At 58.3% G+C, this 20,941-nt stretch overlaps 1 protein-coding gene across 3 annotated transcripts; it reads right to left on the bottom strand.

Annotated features, from left to right (window-relative positions):
- Window positions 1-20,397, bottom strand: NRBP2 (nuclear receptor binding protein 2). Of its 3 annotated transcripts, XR_014010881.1 has the most exons (19): window positions 20,236-20,397; window positions 10,300-10,422; window positions 10,048-10,149; window positions 9,306-9,395; window positions 8,885-8,925; window positions 8,691-8,785; window positions 8,472-8,495; window positions 7,824-7,907; window positions 7,673-7,728; window positions 7,357-7,452; window positions 5,713-5,845; window positions 5,504-5,606; window positions 5,114-5,164; window positions 4,658-4,793; window positions 4,329-4,382; window positions 4,038-4,131; window positions 3,710-3,765; window positions 225-2,591; window positions 1-186 (listed from the first exon to the last, which is right to left on the bottom strand). XR_014010881.1 is itself a non-coding variant. In XM_081205441.1 (18 exons), exons 1-18 carry the CDS (start codon window positions 20,359-20,361, stop codon window positions 2,523-2,525), a joined length of 1,533 nt encoding a protein of 510 aa, XP_081061567.1. In that variant the 5' UTR covers window positions 20,362-20,397; the 3' UTR covers window positions 1-2,522. The 3 variants fall into 3 exon arrangements, 2 of the variants coding, with proteins under 2 accessions (XP_081061567.1, XP_081061568.1); XM_081205441.1 differs by having other exon boundaries at window positions 1-2,591; XM_081205442.1 differs by having other exon boundaries at window positions 1-2,591; window positions 4,068-4,131; window positions 20,236-20,394.
- Window positions 20,398-20,941: the final 544 nt, after the last annotated feature.

Genomic DNA, 20,941 nt, shown 5'->3' with positions numbered 1-20,941 from the left:
TTGTGAACAAGTGAAACATTGTATTTCCATAATTGAAAAGGCTTAACTTCTAGAACTTCTGTCTGCCACACAGTTGTTAAAGGCACAAGGAGCCGGCTTTCACTCACTGCCAGCCCTAAACCAAAGCCATAGGGTAAGCCCTTTTTATCACAAATGGGCTTCTTAGTAGACATGTAGACCACTGTACTGTAAGTCAGCTATAGATGACTTCTTAATGAGTGCACAACAGGAGACGTACCTAAGCCTCTTGGCAAAATTTTCACATTTTGCCATTTGCAAAGGTGGGTTGTTTTTACGTCCATGCATACTTACTGTATTTGCAGAAAGTAACACCACAGGAAAGAGGCATCCTAACTACCAGGAGAAAAGGGTGGGCAAACTACAGAGTTTCTAAGGATTAGAAAGTGAATCGCAAGCCAGAAAAGTGTGCTAAAGGAGTGGGGAAAACAGCAGTTCTTTAAGACACCAGGCAATGGGAATCTCTGGGGTCCTAAACAACTCACTCATCATTCACAGCTCTGACTTCACTCACTGGCTAAAAACCTTGAAAGGCAGAAGCAGCCAGACTGGCTCTTCTTACAGACAGTGTGTAGAAGGGGAACCTGCACATCTTGCTGCTTAGCTTTATTTCCAGGAGGGCTGGAGACTTACTTTTCTCAAAATAGAAATAGAAAGAAAACAGAGTCTGGGGCTGCTGGGGGCACATGGCATCCATGCCCCCTGGGCCCACTTCTGGATCTTCCTCTCTGGAGCTCGTGGGTGTCCTTTGGAATGTGCATCTTACTACCGAAAAGCCTTTCAGCCTCTTCCAGCACAGCCGGCCTGCGTCTGCCCTCCCAGCAAAGGATGGACTGCGCTGGGTGACGGACTTTGAGCAAGGACAGCAGCAGGATCTGAGGCTCATTTAGCCCAGCTGCCTTGATGGAAATAGGGCTTTGGCTATTTGACAAGGGAAGCCTAAGGGCAGTGGGGGTGGAAGAATACAATTACATAATTCACCTGAGCAAGCCCACCTGCAGAGAGGATCACAGCTGGCTTATCAAAGAGCAGCAGCAAGCAAGGACCCCCCCCCCTTGCTCGCCAAAGACCAGGGCGCTGGCAGGCAGCATTCCTGTGCTGAGGAAATCCAGGTAGTACAAGGGCCACTTGTTTCATCAGCACAAGCTTCTCAGCTTGCCAGGCGGGATGGTCTCCTCTCTTCCTCCCAAGTGCAGTTTGGGGGGATCACCCAGCAACTGCCAGCCAATTTCTGTGGGCACAGCGGGAGAAAGGAGCCCTCATGCTGGCTCTGTTCTGCTCGCAAGACTTGCTAGTTGAATCTTGCCTTGGGATTTGCTTGGGGGAGGGGCAGCCCAACCATGGAGGCAGCACAGGACAAGCAGCTTCTGCTAGCTCCCCACCCTCTTCCCCACAAGCGGCCAGGCTGATGGTGCTGAAGCAGGGCATGCATTTGGGTTGGGGGTTCCGTGCTGGGGCAGGATGTTGGGTGCAGGTCAAGCAGCTTTTTGGTCCAGAGAAGAGAGGAGTGTCCCCAGCAGGGCCCTCTTCCTGCCTCTGTCTGCCCTTCCTGAGAGCTGCTTTGCCTCTTCCCAGGGGACAAACCATCCAGCTGACTGGCGCTGCAGGCACCCGAGCTGGGCTCCAAGGGAGGCAGGCAGAGCAGCTGAGGCTGCGCAGGATCCCGGCCCTCTTGCCCAGAGAAGAATGGCTGGGAAAGGGCCAGTTCTCAGAAACGGAGGAGGCCACTGATCCCCAAGAGGCTCGTTATATTTTAATATATTAATTGCTATCATCACAGGCACTGGCAAAGCAACGGGGGGGGGGGGGGATTTGGCACCGCCAGCACCAGGTGCCCAAGGCAGGCAGCTCAGCAGCAAACACAACATACATCACAAGAGAGCAGAATCCGCACACGTTGCCTGCCCAGAGCAGCAGGGCACAGCTGAGCAGCTCCAAGTGGCGGTGGCAGAAGCAGCTTCTGAAGCAGGGGGTTCCTGGGGCCCAGCTCCTTCCCAGTCCAAATGCCAGCAGCTCAGCTGCCCCGTGGCTCCCGACCCTTCCGAGAAGAACGAGGTCCTGGGACTTCCCTCTTGGCGCCCCCAATCAGGGATGGACAGGAGCAGAGGGGGGAATCCAGCGGGTGTGGTGGCCCAGCTAAGGCCTCTGGAGCTCTGCTTCCTTCTCGTGGCTCTGAGCCTGCCACCCTCTCCATCGTAAGAGGACGCTGCGGAGCAAGAGGGGCCACCGGGGGCTCTGAGCAAGCCTGCACTTCCTCTGCCACCCCCACCAGCAGAGGGAGATGGGGGGGCTGGTGGAAATGCAACCGTCCCTGAGATTCGCCCTGGCCAGCGCCAACTCTCAGCTGGTCTTCCGGTGGGGCACCCTCAGGGCTCCTGGTGCCTCCCCCACCCGGCTGCTGCCCTCCAAGCCAGCCTTGGCACAGAGGAGCCCTCCGCCCACCACGCCCAAGGTGGCTCCTGTCCCTTCTCCAATGGGGCCCACCTGCCCCAGACCACGCTGGCTCAGGAGGGAGGAGGGTGCTGCTTGCGGAAGGCGCTTTCGAGGAAGGCGGCCAGCTTCTCACAGTCGTCCTGGGGGAGAAGAAGAGGCAGGGTCAGCGGGGGCTCCCCTCCCGCTCCCCCATGCTGGGCCTCCGTGGCAGCCCCCTCCTCCTCCCAGTTGGTCCCTAGGGGGAGGCTTCTGCCCCAGCGCAGCCGGGGGCATCTGCCCCACTGCCTTCCGCCCCGGCTCTTCCATGCCCTTTCTCTCTGCCCCCAACACAGGGCTGGCTCTGAGCTGGCTCTCGTCCCCCTGCCAGGTGACCTTGGGCCAGTTGCCATCCCTCGCCTGGCTGACAGGGTTGATGCGAGGATGAAATGGGGAGGGGAGCACCGTGTGTGCCGCTTTAAGCTTCTTGGCAGGAAAGGGGGGATAGAAATGTAAAAAGAGGGTGGAGAATTGGCAGTCTGCCTCTGCAGCTTTGCATGTGGCTCAGCAAACCAGCCGCCTGAGAAACGGTTTTTATCCAAATGCGATTTTGGTTTTAAACGCAGTGTAAGGTAGTCTCTGTGGGAGTATATTGTATTTAATTATGGGGTATCAGAGTTTTTAGGGGGTTAACCAGGCTGGGATAGCTGGGATAGCAGGCCTGTTGGTTTTCGAATGTCTGGTGTAGATTTTTTCAATTTCGTTGTTCTGTTCTATGGGACAATAACAATAAAGATTATCGTATCGTATCATAAACTGAGTTTGAGAGGGTAGCCCTGGAAGAGGAGGGCCTTTTGGTACCCCCCCATGTCAGCTGACTGAGGGGGATCAGGAAGGCAGGTGCCCACAGCCCAGCAGGGGTGGGGGGCTGGAGGTGGGGGCTGTCGCCCTCCGGGAATTGTTGATCCACAACTCCCACTGTAGCCACTGGCCACGCTGGGTAGGGAGGGGCAGAGGCTACGCAGAAAAAGGCACACAAAGAGAAAGGGGAGAAGAAAGAAAGAAAGAAAGAAAGAGAAAGCGCTTGTGGAACTTGACAGCTTGGATTATTTTCCTAGGCAGACAGAACTGGCTGAAAAATGCAGCCCCACCTGTTTTTCACCTGCTTAATCCCTGGGAGGAGCAGGACCAGAGCTCTTGCCTCAAACAAACCTTTCTTTTCTCTCTCATTTGCTTCCCTCCCCCCCCCCTTCACCAGGGGGTGGGCCCTGAAGAAGCTCACCGGGCTGATGAATCCATAGTGTACAAGCTCCATAGCCAAGTCCTTGGGATTGTCATCTGCGGAGGAGAGGAGGAGGAGGAGCTGCTGAAGGGGGGGGGCACCAAAGGGCTGGAGGGTCGGCTGGTATTTCAAGCCTCGTGGCAGTGAGTGAGAGGCGAAAGGAAGACTGGCGTGGGGAGGGACCCCCACAAAGCGTGGGAGGCACTGCTGACCCCAGGCCAACAAAGCAGCCCCCCAAGACCATGGCTGTGCCACTGGGAGCCCCCCACCAATGTCTCAGGTCCAAGAACTAGGCAACTGTGAGGGGGTGGGTACAGGGGAGGCCCACCTGCCCTGGAGGAATGGGGAGTCCACTCACTTGGCAGCAGGTCGTAGCTCAGCTGGCGGTGAAGTTTGTCTTCCAGGACCAGAAGGAGCGTGAGCTGGGAGGACACACAAGGAGAGTGTGTGTGGGGGGGAGTTCTTGAGGGAGAATCTCCCCTCCCCATGTGTGAGAAGGGGAGGCTGGCTGACGGCGCCTGCAGGGCACCCACAGAGCTGCTGCCTCTCCTCTGCCCCACAGCCAGGGCTCCCTCCTGCCCTCTTCCCCAGCCCTGCCCAAGAAGGGGGGGAGACGTACCCGCCATTGCCTCTTCTCCTCACTCCACTCCATGCCGCACTGCATCTGCACCACCTGGGGGGGGGAGAGGCAGGGACTCCTCAGGAGGGGGCTCCTTGGGCCCCCACCCCACGCTGGAGGGGAAGCTGGGGAAGAGGGTCCCCTGTGGGTGCTGAGGCCAGAGCCCTGGGGCTCCACCGAGCCTACACTGGTTTCCACTAGGGATGCAGGCCGGGGTCTTTCCAGGCCCCCCACCCCAGAGATGCCCTTGGGGGGCTGAGGTCAGGATCTCGCACATGCAGAGCAGACCCTCTGGCCGCTCCGTTGCAGCTCTGCAAAGCTGCTCTTACCTTTCTGGTCTCCACATCAAAGGGCTCTGGCGTGGGCGTCTTGGCCTTCTGAGGGTCCTCGGGGGGCTGGGATGTCGATCTGGGGAGCGTGTGGGGGCGGGTAGCAGCAAAGTTCATCAGGGGATAAATGCCATTCCTGGGGTGAAAGGAGAGAAAGACAGGCCAGCTGGGAGCATCAGATCAGCCCCATGGACCCCACATCCCGGGGGAGACTGGCAGCCAGAGCCCAAGAGGGGAGGGGGAGAGGGGCTCTGGGGCTCAGCCCCCTAAGAGAGCAGCAGCTCTGCTTCTTCATCCGTCTGTCTGCCCCACCCCCCATTCCTGGAGGGGGGAAGGCAAAAAGCAGGGCTGCCCCACTGCAGTCCCAGAATGCAAGAGACCCACACCCTTGGAATCCTGCTGTGGAGCATGAAGGGGGCAGGGGGACCCACACGTGCAGCCCATGCACAGACTCACCTCACATCCTCCAGGAACTTGTCCAGCTCCAGGAAGGAAACTTCTGAGTATCTAAAGTGGAGAAGAAGAAGAGTTTGGACTTGATATCCCGCTTTATCACTACCCAAAGGAGTCTCCAAGCGGCTCACAATCTCCTTTCCCTTCCTCCCCCACAACAAACACTCTGTGGGGTGAGTGGGGCTGAGAGACTTCAGAGAAGTGTGACTGGCCCAAGGTCACCCAGCAGCTGCAGGTGGAGGAGCGGAGACGCGAACCCGGTTCCCCAGATTACGAGACTACCGCTCTTAACCACTACACCACACTGGTGTGGAGGAGCTGGCTGGCTGGTTGGGGGTGGGGGTGGGGAGAGGTTCCCTTTGCCCAGCCCCACCCATTTCCCTGGCTGCCCACCTCCACTGCACAGGCGGGCGACCCTCTCGCTGGATCTCTGCCATGACGATGCTGAGGTCCAGCTGCTTGGTTTTCTCTTCCACCACATTCTCAGGCCACAGGTCTGCAAGAATCAGGCAGGCAGGGCTGGTTGGGGCTGAAGCAGGACGGCCTGGCCGGGGGGGGGGGGGGTTCCCAGCTGCCCCAATCCCACCCCCTCCCCAACTCACACTGGTTGCTGATGAAGCAGTGAGCGGCCAGGAGCTTCAGGGAGTGGACCTCAAAGAGGACGCGGTGGAAAAGGAGGTTGTGTGCCGTAGGACGCCGGTCTGGGTTCAGGAGGAGGCAGCCCAGGATGAACTCCTGCAAGGACACAGGGGCAGCGGGGGGGGTGTCTTAAGGGGAAGCCGGGCTCAGCGACAGCCTCCTACCAGGAAGGCCGGGCACTACAGCCAAGAGGCCGGGCAGGAAAAGCCACAGATCAGTGGCCACAGTGTCCGGGCAAAGCAGGAGAAAGGGCAGGGAGCGCAGACGTGGGCAGCCGAGACGCTGCCAGGGAATTGCCACGTGGGACACACCTTGGCTCCCCCTCCCCTGAGGACCTGCCTTGCCTCCTGGGAGCTTCCTGGCTCTGGCCTCTGAGGCCCTGCTGGACCCAGAACAAGGATTGCCAAAGGGGTGGCTGGGCTCTGTCTCCACAGCTGGGGGCAGAGGGGCTTCTCAATTCCAGTGGGTGGAAACCATGGGGCAGGGGGCAGCAAACCTTTTCAGCGGGGGGCCGCTCCACCGTCCCTCAGACCTTGTGGGGGCCAGACTATATTTTGAGGGGGGGAAGGAACGAATTCCTATGCCCCCCCAAATAACCCAGAGATGCATTTTAAATAAAAGGACACATTCTTCTCATGTAAAAACACGCTATTCCCGGACCACCCGCAGTCCAGATTTAGAAGGGGATTGGGCCAGATCCGGCCCCCGGGCCTTGGTTTGCCTAGCCATGCCATAGGGGGACAGAACCCTGCTTGCAGGTTTCCCACAATGGGCACCAGGTTGGCCACCGTGAGAAGAGGATGCTGGACTAGACGACCCCTTTGGCCTGATCCAGCAGGCTCTTCCTCCGCAGTAAAGCTGCCCACCTCCCCCGCCGCCATGGGGCGTCCCAAGCCTTTCACGAAGGCTTGGTTCAGGCGTCTCCAACAGATAGATCATGATCTACTGGTAGATCACGGTGTGTTTCTTCCAGATCGTGGCTGACCTCTGGCCCCTCAGCCATCTCCTTACAAAAAAGCAAAAAAAGCAAAACAACAACAACCCCCCCCCCAACTTTGGCTTCCTAAAAAAAGCCCCACAACTTTGGGTAGATTGCTGCCAGTCTTTTTACAACAATGGGGTGATCACTGCCAGTTTTTTAATACTGTGAGCAGATTGCAGTCTATTGGGAGTTGGACGTCCCTGGCCTAGTTCATGCGTCACACTAAGCCCAGCGATGGCTTGGCAGGGAGGAGGCGCAAGCTCCATCCGTCCATCTGTCCATCCTGGTGCCACCAGCAGAGGCCCCAGACTCCCAACACAGCCCTCCAGCTGAAGCCAAGGCTCGTTCCTGGCTGGGAAGCCAGATTCCCCTGCAATGTCCAGAGGTGTCCGGGCTTTGCCACAGCAGCAGGACTTGGGGAGGAGCCAGGCAGCCTCACTGTCCTGCTGCTCATCCTCTCAAGGCCGCCCGGCAGCATTTGCCCTCAAAGAAAGGGCAGTGGGGCATTCCAGGCATCTACAATGGGGGTGGGGGCAGAGGGGTTGCCACAGCCACCAGACAGGCAGGGAGCCGGATCCCCTGCTGTGCCACCCCTGTGGGGAGGTGGCCAAGAGGCTTTTCTCACCCGCATGATGGGGTCATCCAGAGAATGCCTTGCCCGCTCAATTGCCTCCTCTGACACGTAGGTGTCCCCATTGGACTGGATCTCCAGCACCGCCATCTGTGGGGAGAAGCAGAGGGGAGGGGGCAAGGGGGTGAAGCTGGGGCAGAACAAAAGGGGCAGCATGGCTCGCAGCAACCCTTTTGCCAGAAGACAGTGCTGGCCTGGGAAGGAGCCCCCTGCGGAAGAGGTGGTGGATGTGGGGAAGGGAGCCACCCCCCCCCAAGGGCAGGGTCACCAGGGCCCCTGCGTGGCCATCCACACTCCCCAGATTCCCTACCTCCAGAGCGCACATCCCAAAGGAGAAGATGTCCACGGCCGTCCCATCCGCCACGTCTGAAAAAGCAAGCACAACCAGACCCAGTTGGCCAAAGCCCCGCCTCCAGGGAAGCCCCGCCCACCCTCCAGCGGGCTCTTGCACCACTACTCACGCCCGTACTCCGGGGGGAAGAAGTGCAGGTTGCGCTGCTCCTCTCGCTCGGCACGGATGGGGCTGCGGAGCTCAGGCGGGATGGCTGTGGGACGGGGAGAAGGGAGAGGAAGGCTGGAGCATTCAGGGCGGATACAAGGATTAAACTATGGAACTCCCTCCTGCAGGAGCCAGTGGCAGCCACCAGCGTGGAGGCCTTGAAAAGAGGATTGCACAACTTCACGGAGAAGAGGGCCATCGATGGCTGCAGCCACCATGGCTCGGCTCTGCCTGCCACAGCCAGAGGCAGCGATGCTTCTGAAGGGCTTACCGTAAGTGACAGCGCATGGAGTGTCCAGAGGGGCCCATCCTCCCCCAGGCAGCAGGTTGCGAGAGATCCCACAGCCTCCAGGAATGGACTGGGGCCAGAACAGAGGATAGGGACCCCCCCAACACACATACACTCCATTGCCCCCGAAGCCCAAGTGACCCAGAGAAGGTCTTCATGAGGAAGCAACCCAGCACTCCTGGAACTTAGGGTGGCTGTGCTGCCTCTGGTCAAACACAAGACCTGGAGCCCTGAAGAATGTGGAGGAAAACCCGCCTGTTGCTCCCTATGGAACACGGTCGGGAATACGTTTGGGGGGCAAGAGGAAGAGGCAGCACTTACCCTTCGCAAAGACTCTGTGCCAAACTGCAGGGAGAGAACAGAGAGGGAGAGTTGCTGAAAAGCACGTGGTTCTGTGAAGCAGGAGGGGAAAGGCTTTCAAGTGTAGCCTTGAGGCCCCTGCCTGACCACGGGGGGGGAGCTGTGGGGGCCGGACCAGGTCCTCCCATGTCAGTTTGCCCCACAGGTAGCAAAGGCGGTTCTTTACCCCCCGCTCCGTACCTGACCCAATCTTGATGAGTCCATTGTGCTGGATGAAGATGGTGTCACTGGTGAGATTCCCGTGGATGATGGGGGGGTCGCAAGAGTGCAGGTAGCTGCAAGAGGAAGGGAGTCGAGGGGCATTGGACTGCTTCTCCCCACAGAGAGGGTGGGGCTGAGGCACTGCGGGGGGAGCAGCGGCAGCAGAGGCTCACCTGAGGGCCGAGAGGATCTGAGTGCACCAGCGCTTCCAAGCCTGTTTTGTTTTTTGGTAGGGGGGAGCAATGAGAGATCAAGTCAGCTCAGGAGACACCCACCCCCCGCCTTTTTCGCTCAACAGGAGCAGCTGCCACCTGGACAGGGCAGCCGCCTGCCCTGAATCCACCTTCACCCACCCATCGGGGGCCCCGGTCAGCCTGCGGGGCGTAGCTCCTTCAGAGGAAGGTCTGTCTTGCCTGACCTGCTGCTCCTGCTGCAAGGGTTCCTCTGGCTCTCTCCCAGCTCCCCCCCCCCCGCCCTTGTACCACGCCTGTCGCCCTGGGAGGCAATCTGGAGCATCCCTGCAGGGGCCTGGGGGAAGTGCTCCCTGCCTGGCTTGGGGGAAGTGGGGGTTGGGGGGCAGGGCAGGGGTCCTACCCGGGCATTCATAGCCTTGTGGTTCTTCTTGGTCTTCTTGAGGAACTGCTTCAGGCTTCCGGAGGAGACATACTCTGTGATGAAGATCACCTGGTGGGGAGGACCAGGTGGGTGAACTGAGGGGTTGACCTGCCGCCCCAGGAAGCATCTCAGGCCCCACATTTCCCACAGCAGCCCCAAGGGGGAGAGGCTCCTTCACGGGCAAGGTTTGGAAATGGACGCCCAAAGACACACCCAGCCCTCCAACAGAAAGAGGGTTCTAGGACTCCTCCCTTCTGCCAAGCTCTTACTATGCTTAGGATCCTGCCCTGGAGCTTTCTTTCTGGGCACCAGCCTGGTGGCTCTTTTGTACATGACGGCTTTGCAGAAACCAGGGCATGGGCACCAGACTTTGGATGTGTGGGGCTGCCCCCCACCCTGGCTCTCGGTCACCTGGAGCAGCAGCAGTGGCTCTCCAGAATCGCAGGAGGGTCTTGCCAAGCCAGCCCTGCGCTGGCAGCCTCAGCAGCCGCTGCCGCTCCAGCTGAGATGGGAGATGCTGCCAGGATTGAACCCAAGGGCTTCCACCTGGAAAGCCGTTCCTCTGCCCCTGAGACCCCTACACAAGCCCACCTCCCCCAGGGTGGTCACCCTCAACCCGTTTCCCCACTCAGGGTCAGGTCTGGGCCCGTATTGTGGAGGGAGCTTATCCCAAGGGCTGGGGGCAGCCCTGCCAAGCCTCCATGGGGGGCCCCTGCCTCACCTGGGCCTTGATTTCCTTCACATCCAGCCAGTACTTGTGGACCTTCACGATGTTGGGGTGGTCAACGACAACCAGCTGCTCAAACATGGTCTTGATCTTCTCCTGTTGCCAGAGTAAGTGGGCAGGGAGGGGAGACTCAGCCATGGGGAACAAGCTGGGGGTCTGGAGCTGGGCAGGGTGAGGCGCCGCCTTCTTTGGGGAAGAGCGCTTGGCGTGCACCACCCCCAAGGTCTAGGGGGTTGCCAGCCTCACCTCATGAGCTTTGAAGGCCGCCTTGTCGGTGAACTGCAGCTCGTTCCACACAACCTCCACGCCTTCCTCTGTGTCCATGGCCAGGAAGGTGCTCTGCAGTCCAGGCATGTTGCCCTGGTTGACCTGCGGGGAGAGACGCAGCTTCAGCGTGCAAGAGATGTGGGCCCTGTCCCCCCCCCCCCGAGCACAGCGGAGTCACGGCCCCAGACAAGCACTGGGAGAGTGCTGCAATGCGTGGGGCTGCCTTTGGAGACGGCCTGGAATCTGGCTCTTGCAGAGGGCAGGGCTCTGTGGCCGACGGGAACAAGGAGGAGCAGATCTCCTTGCAGCAGGGGATGTGGGTGACTGCTTCATTTTTGTTTTGTATTCTGTGTTATTTATCTTGTACTGTATTTTTATGTTGTGAACTGCCCTGATACCTATGAATGGTGGTCAACAACAACAACATTTAACACTGTTTCTTGTGGAAACTGCTCTGGCCTAATTCAAAGAGATGGTTTTGGCCTTTTAAATCTCCCACGGCTCCTGACTCCTAACCCCAGAGGACTCTCTGTCTGCCTAGTCCCAGAGATCCTCACCTGAGGCCCTTCTGGGTGTGCCATCTCCCAGGAGAGCTAAAGGACCAGCAAAGTCATCTGGGGTGGATCGACTCCCCTATGAAAGAAGGTTGACGTATTTGGGACTTTTAAGGAAGGGGCAGCACGAGAGAAGCCTCTGCAAGGATGCCTGGCACAAAGGAAGTGGAGAGAGGAAAGGTTTTCCTCCCCGTCGTAGCGCTGGAACCCCGGGACCTTCAGTGAAGCTGAATGCTGGAAGATTCAGGGCAGATCAAAGAAAGTCCTCCTTCATGCGGCCCAGAGTCCAACTGTGGAACTCTCGCCCACAGGAGGCTGGGAGGGCCACCAACTTGGAGGCCTTTAAACAGGATTAGACAACCCCCCCCCCCGAGGACAGGGCTAGTGGAGGCCACCAGTCCCAATTGCCAGGCTCTGCAAGGCTCCTGAATGCCCCTTTCTGGAAAGCGCAGCAGGAGAGAGTTGCTCTGGAGGCTGGATCCTGCCTGCAGGTTTCCTACAACAAGCATCTGGCTGGCCACTGTGAGAACAGGATGCTGGACTAGATGGGTCACGGGCCTGATCCTGCCAGCTGTTTCTGTCCTCAGGGCTGGTGAGGAGAGAACGGGCCTTTTCTGCAGTAGCTTCCCAGCTAGAAAATGCCCTGTTCCCTGCAGACCCATCTGCCTCCAGCTTGTCTGATTTTCAGTGTCATGCAAATCTGTCTTTGCCTTTCTGGGCAGCACCAGCGACTGGATGTTTTTATTTTTGTTATGACAATATGTTCATGTATTTTATTCTGCTTCGTTGTATTTTATTCTTCTAAATCGCTGCGGGACCATCTGCTGTGGGAAACTATTAATAAATTTGCTAAGCTAACCCCCATGATCAAAGGCAGTATATTTCCGAATACAAGGAAGGGTGCGCATGTGTGTGTGTGTGGGGGGGGGGGTCTATTGGGCTCCTGCCCTGCTACTCAGCCTCTGTGGGGGGCACAGAGGCTGATGGGGATGGGGCAGGAGGCACACTTTCCCAGCCTCTCTGGGGGTGGCATCCAGGGCAGGCAAAGGAATGTGGGATATCTTTTAGTAAACAAACGCTGAGATTCCCAGGATGCTTGGGGGGCGGGGAATGTAGCCAGTGGTTCCCTGGGGGGGAAGAGAGGTCGCCATGGCCCCCCAATTGGCCAAGCTACCTGGGCCCAGACCCAGCACATCTCCTTGGCAGAAATGGGCGGGGGGAAAACAAGGCCCCGGCTGTTGCTAGGCAAGGGCAAAAGGCAGCCTGCTAGCACAGCCCCGGGCTCCGTCCTGCTCTCCTGCCTGGCTGGCCACTCCTGCCACAGGGGAAGTTGAGGCAGAGGGCTGGCTCCTGGATGCGGGACCGAGGGCATGCCCTGCAGGGGGGCTGTGCCAACCCCTCGGCCCTTGGGCACCTGCCTCCTTGCTGTGGGGCCTCCGACAGCAGCAGGCGCTGGCAAAGGGGGGGGGGAGGCCAGAGCTGTCCCAGCACCTGCTGAAAGGGAGGATTGTTTGTGGCCCAGAGAGGACACCCTGTCCCGTCCGCCTGCCAGGGCTTGGGGCACCAGCAGACGTCTGCCTTGGCAGGCCAGGAGAGACAAAGGCCTCCAGCCGCAGCGCCAGCCCGAGTTCATTAAGAGGGGAAGATGGAGCCGTCCTGGCAGCCACGTCTCATGGCCCAGTTCCTGCCAGGGGAACAAAGAGGCCCCATTGTCCCCATCCTCCCCCCCCACGCCCGGCCACCTGCCTCCCCCCAGGCCAAGGAGTGGGGTTGCCAGGGCCAGAAACCAGCCGTCTTCACCCTGGGGTGGCTCCGCTGCTGGCTGCCCGGCTAGCTGGCATGGGGACCCCCTCGGTCAAAGGCCCAGAAAGGTGTGCCTGGGATGACACACCTTGGCAACTTGCAAGAACAGGGCACCCCTCACATGGGCACCGTGCCTAGGAGACCCACCAAGAGGGAAGGGGGTCTCAGAGGCAGCGTCTGCCAGCAAGGACCCTGCCTGCCCCCTGGCCAAGGTGCGGAGGAAGCCACAGTTGGGCCAGTGGCCACGCCCAAGCAGGGAAGGCCTCCGACCCAACTGCCCATTGCCACTGAAACGGGTCGCAATCCGCCCACCTTCCCCACATGATGGGCAGGCGCCACCCACTTGCCAGTCTCTTAGTTGGGATTGCAAAAGGGGCAGCCAAAGTGGACATCAGACTAACTCCCCCCCCCCCGAAAAACGTCTAATTGAAGGTCTATGTCCCCCCACAAGAGACCAAGGGGGAGTGACTCACCCCAGAGCCAGTCTTTGTGGCACCTTTTTATTAAGCAACCCCGGGGCAGGGTCCCCAGGAGCAAAGCCCAAAAAGGACTGCGGGGGGGACGGGACACAGGGATTTCTTCATCCAACAGCCCCCACCATTGCTGTGCAGAAAAGGCTGAAACTGCTTTGCTTGTGCAAACGGGTTCATTGCTCTTTCGCCTCTGGCTGTGTGGCCAGGGGGGGGCATGCCAGGACATGGGGGGGTGGCATCGCTGAGAAGAGGAGGAGCAAAGGGCAAGGGGGGGGAGAGAAAGAAGTCAGGGCAGGGAGGGGACAGTTCAAAGCAGAGGAAGCGCACTTTGCAGAGAACCACACAGGCGCAATATGGGTCGAAGGTTTTTTAAGGCAGGGCAGGTCCCCAGAGGTTTACAGTCTAAATTTCAATAGGGCAGAGAAATACGCCAGCCTCCTGGACTAGCTCCCTGAGAAGAGAGGGGCCTGGAAAGAGGGAGTCCTGGTCCCTGTGGGGAGGCCACTGCCAGGCACTGGGGGTTCCTGCTGGGCACCTGAGCTGCTGCCCTGGGTTGGGGTTACAGGCTGAGGGGGTCACTCAGTCTCAGTGAGCAGGTGGCACCCAGCTCTGTCTCTTCTCCTGGTATGCCCCACAGAGAAACCTACGGTCTTCAAATAAAAACATCTTGAAGGTCCCAGGCCTCAGAGAGGTTAGGCTGGCCTCAACTAGAGCCAGGGCTTTTTCGGCTGTGGCTCCGATCTGGTGGAACGCTCTGTCACAAGAGACCAGGGCCTTGCGGGACTTGACATCTTTCCGCAGGGCCTGCAAGACAGAGCTGTTCCACCAGGCCTTTGGCTAGGGCACAGCCTGACTCCCTCCCTCGGCAATCTTCGCAGAGCTCTGGCCCAATGGTTGCCAGTGGCTTGAATTAATTAATTTTTATAATGAATGATTTTAGAATGTTGTTTATGTTGTACTTTTGTACTGTTTTATTGTTGTTAGCCGCCCTGAGCCCGGCTTCGGCTGGGGAGGGCGGGATATAAATAAAATTTATTATTATTATTATTATTCTTTTGTTGTCCTGCTAAGGCAGGCATCCCCAACCTGCGGCCCTCCAGATGTTTTGGCCCATAACTCCCATGATCCCTAGCTAACAGGACCAGTGGTCAGGGATGATGGGAATTGTAGTCCAAAACACCTGGAGGGCTGAAGGTTGGGGGTGCCTGTGCCAAGGCATCTGGGCAGGTCCTGATCTGACACTGGGAGATGGCAAATAAGCCAAAAGCCAACACAGACCTGGCACAGGTGCTGGTGGAGCAGGAATGGGGACCCCACCTGTACTGGATGAGGCTGCCCCTCCCTGGGAACCACAGGTACACACTCTTGAGGATTTCTCTTGACCAGGGTGGGGCAGCTTTATGTCTGGGGGCCACAGTCCCTCCTGACAACCATGCACCTTCACTGTGCTGCCCCAGAGGCTACAGGGGGCCCAGAATGCAGCCCCATATGGGGGCCAAGTGACCTCCCCACTCCGCTTTCACGGAGGGGGGGGCACAATTCAAAGTGTTAATGATGAGTTTTAAAGTCCTAAATGGCTCAAGACTGGGGTATCTGACCTTCTTGCCACCCGCCCTGTGTATCCCCTGAACCACCCCTGAAATGCTCCCTGCCGGGAAGCAGGAAGGAGCCGGTCTTTCCTCTGGCTCTGGAGCTCCTGCTAAAGGAAGAGCAGCCTTTTGTGCCCCCCTCCCCTTAAGCAAGTAAAAACCTTCCTTTTGCAGAAGGTTTTGGGGTTTGCAAGGGGTTGATTTATTGCATACATTTTACTCTGCTGATTTGGAATAACTTCAACTGCTGGTGCTCGATTGTTGCATTAACTGCTCTTTTTATTGGTCCTGAAAAACCAACATTGGCTCCCAGTACATTTCCGAGCACAATTCAAAGTGTTGGTGCTGACCTTGAAAGCCCTAAATGGCCTCGGCCCAGTAGACCTGAAGGAGCGTCTCCACCCCCATTGTTCTGCCCAGACACTGAGGTCCAGCTCCGAGGGCCTTCTGGCAATTCAATAGGAGCTGCATCAATAGGAGTATAGCATCCAGATCAAGGGAAGTAATAGTGCCACTGTATTCTGCTCTGGTCAGACCTCACCTGGAGTACTGTGTCCAGTTCTGGGCACCACAGTTCAAGAAGGACACTGACAAACTGGAACGTGTCCAGAGGAGGGCAACCAAAATGGTCAAAGGCCTGGAAACGATGCCTTATGAGGAACGGCTAAGGGAGCTGGGCATGTTTAGCCTGGAGAAGAGGAGGTTAAGGGGTGATATGATAGCCATGTTCAAATATATAAAAGGATGTCACATAGAGGAGGGAGAAAGGTTGTTTTCTGCTGCTCCAGAGAAGGGGACACGGAGCAATGGATCCAAACTACAAGAAAGAAGATTCCACCTAAACATTAGGAAGAACTTCCTGACAGTAAGAGCTGTTCGACAGTGGAATTTGCTGCCAAGGAGTGTGGTGGAGTCTCCTCCTTTGGAGGTCTTTAAGCAGAGGCTTGACAACCATATGTCAGGAGTGCTCTGATGGTGTTTCCTGCTTGGCAGGGGGTTGGACTCGATGGTCCTTGTGGTCTATTCCAACTCTATGATTCTATGATTCGATTCTATGATTCCCTCCCTGTGAGAAGTGAAGTTACAGGGAACCAGGCAGAGGGCCTTCTCAGTGGTGGCACCCACCCTGTGGAACGTGCTCCCATCAGATGTCAAGGAAATAAACAACTATCTGACTTTTAGAAGACATCTGAAGGCAGCCCTCTATCAGGAACTTTTTTATGTCTGATATTTTACAATTTTTTATACGTACTGTAAGTTGCCCAGAGTGGCTGGAGAAACCCAGCCAGATGGGCAGGGTACAAATAATAAAATTGTTATTATTAATGTTTATGGAAAGGGGACTTGAAAGGGTTGTATGGTGGTTTGATTTTGTAGTGGCCACCTTGAGCTTTAGATGAGGAAAGGCAGAGGACAACCATTTTAAATGAATGAAGGGTGGGGAGGCACAGCGAGGGCGGAACCTGGGCAAGCTGGGCAAATTCATTTCCTGGGGGGGGAAGATGGCGGGGTCCAGACGGGAGCCTGACGTTTCAGGGAGGGATTGAAAAGGAGACAGGCAGCGTCACACAGACACCCTGGGGGGCAGCCGCAGCCGGGGGGGGCAGCAAAGGAGATGGGGAGGAGGGGCAGTGGCCAGAGGCAGGTTTTGGGAGACCTTCCTTTGGGAAGTTCAACCTCCTCTTTGACCGCCTTCCAGGGGGCAAATGGGGGGGGGGGGAGGAAGGCAACGTCTCTTTCCCACTGGCTCTGCTGCTGACTTTCAGTGGCTGGCTTTGCATTGGCTGTTGATATAATTGAAACCATTTTGGTTTCCAGCTCTGCTTATAACTTTGGTGTGCGGTTTATAAATGTTTTAATTTGAATTTTGATGAGCTTCATTTTTTTAATCATTGATTGCCTTGAGCAACATTCTGTTGGGAAGACGTGAGATAAATGTCCTTAACAACCACCCTCTCTGGGGGAAGGATGCCTGACAACTGCTGATGCTGGTGAGAAATTCCTCGGGCAAAAGCCCTGGCTCAAGGCAGCTTACAAGAAGAAAAAATACTAACAACAACATAACAAAAGTGGTCATAAACAATAAACGAAATACTAAAAAGTATATAACCAAACTGAACAGTTTCCACATAAATCACAAGATACAAAATAAAGATACAAAAAACCAACAGCAACAACCCTGACAAGAGAAGAAACCCAAACAGCACCTCAGCCCATGAGTCTGTTCAGCAGCCTCTGCTTTCGTAGTTGGAGTCAGTCTGAACTCCATCCTCCCAGGCCAGGTGGAGAAACAGCCAGCAAGGCTGGGAGCAGGTTCACCAAAACTCACACCCAAGATAGTCTCTGGCCTCTTCAGAGGCTGGAGCTGCTTCCTTTCTGCTTCCCCCTCCCATCCCAGGCAGCCAATGAGGAGCAAGAGGGCTTGGCTCATCAGCCAACAAGATGCTGCAGGGCCATCTGGCTGGGTACCACAGCTGCTCTGGAGAAGCTGTAGTCATGGCAACTGCATTGCCAGACCCAGGAGGCAAACAGGGCCAGGCATGTGGAAGCCTTGCGGTCTCTGAGACTGCAAGAGAGGCAGCTGCCAAGGGGGGGGGGGCGGGCTGCTCCTGGGCCTTTAAGGGTCATTTTGTGAGGGGACACTTTTGCAAAGAAAGTCCCTTGAAGTCCCTTTTGCAAAAGGAGCTGGAGATCCCCCCCCCCCATAGAGGCTATATGAGACCAAGAGGGCCTCTGCACCATGTCACCTTTTCCCTCCTTTCCCTCCTCTCGACCTCTGCCTGCCTTCCTCAGAGACACAGCCAGACCACAATCCAGGAAGGCAGAAGGAACACGGGAGAGGGACTTCTCGCTGGTGACTGCTCTCCCACAACTTTGGGACCTCAGAAGCCAGATGGGCTGGGCTCCCTCCTTGCACACCTTCCACAGGAGGTGAAGACAGTTTTATTTTGACTGGCCTTTGGGAACCGACTGTTATTTAAGGAAAGGGCAGGTCCTGCGGTGTTTATATTCTAATGCTTTAGTGGTTTTTTATATTCATATTTTTTAATTGTACTAATGTTTAATTGTTTTTTAATTATTGCTTTCCCCCTATATTTTAGCTGCTTCTATATTATCTGTAAGGTGCCCTGAGACCCTGTTGGGGAAGAAGGCAAGATAATAATAATAATAATAATAATAATAATAATAATAATAATAATAATAATAATAATTCCTCAACAGGCCTCATTCCAGAGCAAAGTGGAGCAGGCTGGGCAGGCAGGCAGCAGGTCTGGAGGGGCTGAAGGCCCAAGTGAAGGCCAAAGCCCCCCTCCCCCCTCCTCTAAGCCTGGCACAGCAGGAGGCCCTGATAAGCCAGCCCAGAGCCCAGGTCTGCTGCAAGATAAGAAGCCCTTCTGCAGAGGTCACCTGTGGGCCTCCTGGCTAGCACTCCTCCACCCATGGCACCCCACCCATGCTTATTCAAGGATCCTCCACCAAGGAGCAGAAGTGGAGGGCGGCTGGCAGGACTTCTTCCTTAATAAGAGCAGGAGGCAAAGCGGGGAGGGAGAGAGGGGCAGGCCAGACCCACAGCTTGTTCTAGGCATTTTTCCCCATTAATTGCATATATTGCTTGAGTATTCTTTAAAAAACAACAACCCTCCAAGCTTCCCATTCTCTACATGGACATTTTCTTTCAGAAGACAGGGATCACCGATCTGGCCCTGTGGGGCTCCAGAAGTCTGCCCCAGCCCCAGAGGGACACCAGCACATCTAGGCTTGTCCCCAGAAGCCAGAGCAAGTGGCCCAATGGGTGGGCCGGGCTCCTGAGGCAGCTTTGGCAATGGTGGTAACCCCCACGAGGGAGAAGCCCCCCTCAGCAGGAGGTGGGTCATAGCAAGGACTGCTGGCACTTTGGCTCTTGGTGCCAGTGGCATCAGCCAGGCCAGTGGCAGGCGGTTCCATAGACCAGTTTTGTGTCAATGGAAGCCTGAAGCTGCCAAGGCTTTGCAAACAGCAGAGGTGGGGAGGTCAGCGCAGAAGAAATTGCCCTGCCTTCCTGGGATGCGCCAGCCTGTGTTTGCATTCTGTCAGCAAAGGCCTTGGCTCCCGAGACCCTTTGGACTGCGATGCAGCCATGCTGTGTGCAGAGGCCCAGGAGGGCAAGAGCCTCTCTGGCACTGGGCAGAGCCAAGAGCGGGAGCTCCACCCTGTGCCTCAGAGCGGCAGCGAGGCCACCTGGGCAGGATCCTCTTCCTTGGCACTCGGAGAGCGTGGCAATGGCAGGGTCCCAGCAGCCCCCCCCCCCCGCTGCAGAGTGATCCTGAGACAGGCACTGGGGGAGGGCAGAAAGGAGACCCTGGAAGAGGAAAGAGAGATCAGTCCTGGCCAGCTGGCCAGCAGAAACACAGACAAAATCTCAGGTGTGTCTCTGGGCGAGTGCAGAGTGCAGCTCAGGGAGCCACATTCCCAGGCAGGTTAAGCCACGCTGAGCCTCTCACAGTTTTCCAGGCTCAGGGGCGGCAGCACAAAGAGGAGCCCCCCCCCCCGCAGTGTTGGCAGAGGGAGACATGATGGGGCTTGTGGCGGTAAGAAGGAGGGGGTCACACTGCCTGCGTGCTGTGGGGCAGGGAGGCCTAGCCTAGGAGGAAGTGGGGTTGCCTGCCCTGAGCAAAGAGATCCCACCAGAGCCCCTCTTCCCAGCTGCTCTGTGCTGAAAGCTGTACGACCAGCTGGCTCCCGGCTGCCCCCACTATCGTGGCTGGGGGCCTCCCCTGAAGGCAAACACGGGCCTTATCAGAGGCGCCTGGGGGAGGGGCAATGGAGGGGGGCTCTGCACCCGTGCAAAGAATAATGGCTGGGTCCCGTGCCAGGGAGAGGGTGTCCCTTCTCCAAATGGAGGGGGGCTCGGAGGCTTCCTCCTGATCTCGTCGCCTTTAGAAGGAGAGATTTGTTCAGGTAGGCAGGGACCCAGCCAAAGACCTGCTCTGTCTGTGGGCGACAGGAGGGAACTGTCTTCTGAATGTGGGGCGAAGCGGGGCTGGCTAAGGGGGGCGCAAGAGCCAGGAGGGCAAAGCCCACCTAGCGGAAGGGGATTGAGCTGGGCTGCCTCCCGGCCCCACTTCGCTTCTGGGGCGCCACATCCAGATAAGCAGCCCACGAGAGGAGAGGCCCGCCTGGGACCCCCTCTCCCCGGCTCCGCACCGGGGCTGCCCCGCTGCCCTGTTTTGCAGGAACCCCGCGGCTCCCCCTCCAGGCGGGGGGCGGGGAGGGGAGGCGACGGCCAGGCGCCCCGACGGGTCCCCGGAGACCCGCCGAGGCAAGGGGGGAGTCGGGCAGGGAGGCACCGGCGCGGCTGCAGACCCCGCTCGCCCGCCACCGAGGAAGCCCGGCTCGGCCTCCGCCCTGCCCGGTCCCCGCTGCAGCTGGGGGGGGCAGCCCTGGCCCGCCGGAAGCGCTGCGCAGACCCTCGTGGGGGCGGCCAGGGGACCCCGCGGCCCTCGGCTCCGCCGCTACCTGCTCCTTGCGCTTCTGCCAGCGGCCGCAGGGACTCTCCTCCAGCACCTCGCTCTCGTCCTCGCTCTCCTCCTGCGACGCCGCCGACACCGGCGCCGCCGCCTCCGGCTCCGCCGCGCCCGACATGCCGCCCGGAGGACGGACGCGCCGCTGGCGCCGCTGCAGCCTCCGTCCCGCCGCCCGAGCCCCGCTGCCGGGGCGGGCCCGGGCTCAGCTCCGCCCGGCGCGGAAGGCGCGGCTGTCGCGGCGGCTCGGGAAGCCGCCCCGGGTCCGAGCGCCGGCCTCGGCCTCGCGATCTGCGCTGCCCTCGGGCGCCCCACCGAGGCCTCCGGAGAAGGGGGCCCGGAGCTCGACTGCCCTCTTCTGCCGCCGATCCCCCGAGAGCGGAGCCGAGGGCGGTCTCCGGGCAAGTGGGCGGGCGAGGCGCGCTGCCTGCGGGCGGGGGGGGGGGGCAGCCGCGGGGGCCAAGCAGAGCGAGCCCCCCACCTCTGGGCTCCGGGAAGGGGCTGTCGTGGCCCGCGCAGCCTCAGCCTCCAAAAGCCCCAGGAGCAAGACGCAGATTCTGGGTGGCGCGCAATCGGTGGGCTTTGCACGAACCCGGCTGCGGAGCACCTGTCACCCCGGGGGGGCGGGGGGGCTGCTGGTGTCCGACCAGGGCCGGATTGAGGTTTGATGCGGTCCTCAGCTCCTGAAGGTAATGGGGCCC

The sequence above is a fragment of the Podarcis bocagei genome (genome assembly GCF_964188305.1).
Source record: "Podarcis bocagei genome assembly, chromosome: 8".
Taxonomy (NCBI): Eukaryota; Metazoa; Chordata; class Lepidosauria; order Squamata; family Lacertidae; genus Podarcis; species Podarcis bocagei.
The sequence above is the reverse complement of the archived record's forward strand: the minus strand, read 5'-3'. Positions and strand labels throughout refer to the sequence as shown.

Coding starts and splice junctions, on each gene's coding strand:
- NRBP2 (XM_081205441.1), bottom strand. CDS start 20,361: ATGTCGGGCGCGGCGGAGCCGGAGGCGGCGGCGCCGGTGTCGGCGGCG. Junction 10,150..10,299: donor CGGCCTTCAAAGCTCATGAG/GTGAGGCTGGCA, acceptor CTCTGGCAACAG/GAGAAGATCAAGACCATGTT. Junction 7,453..7,672: donor TTGGGATGTGCGCTCTGGAG/GTAGGGAATCTG, acceptor TTCTCCCCACAG/ATGGCGGTGCTGGAGATCCA.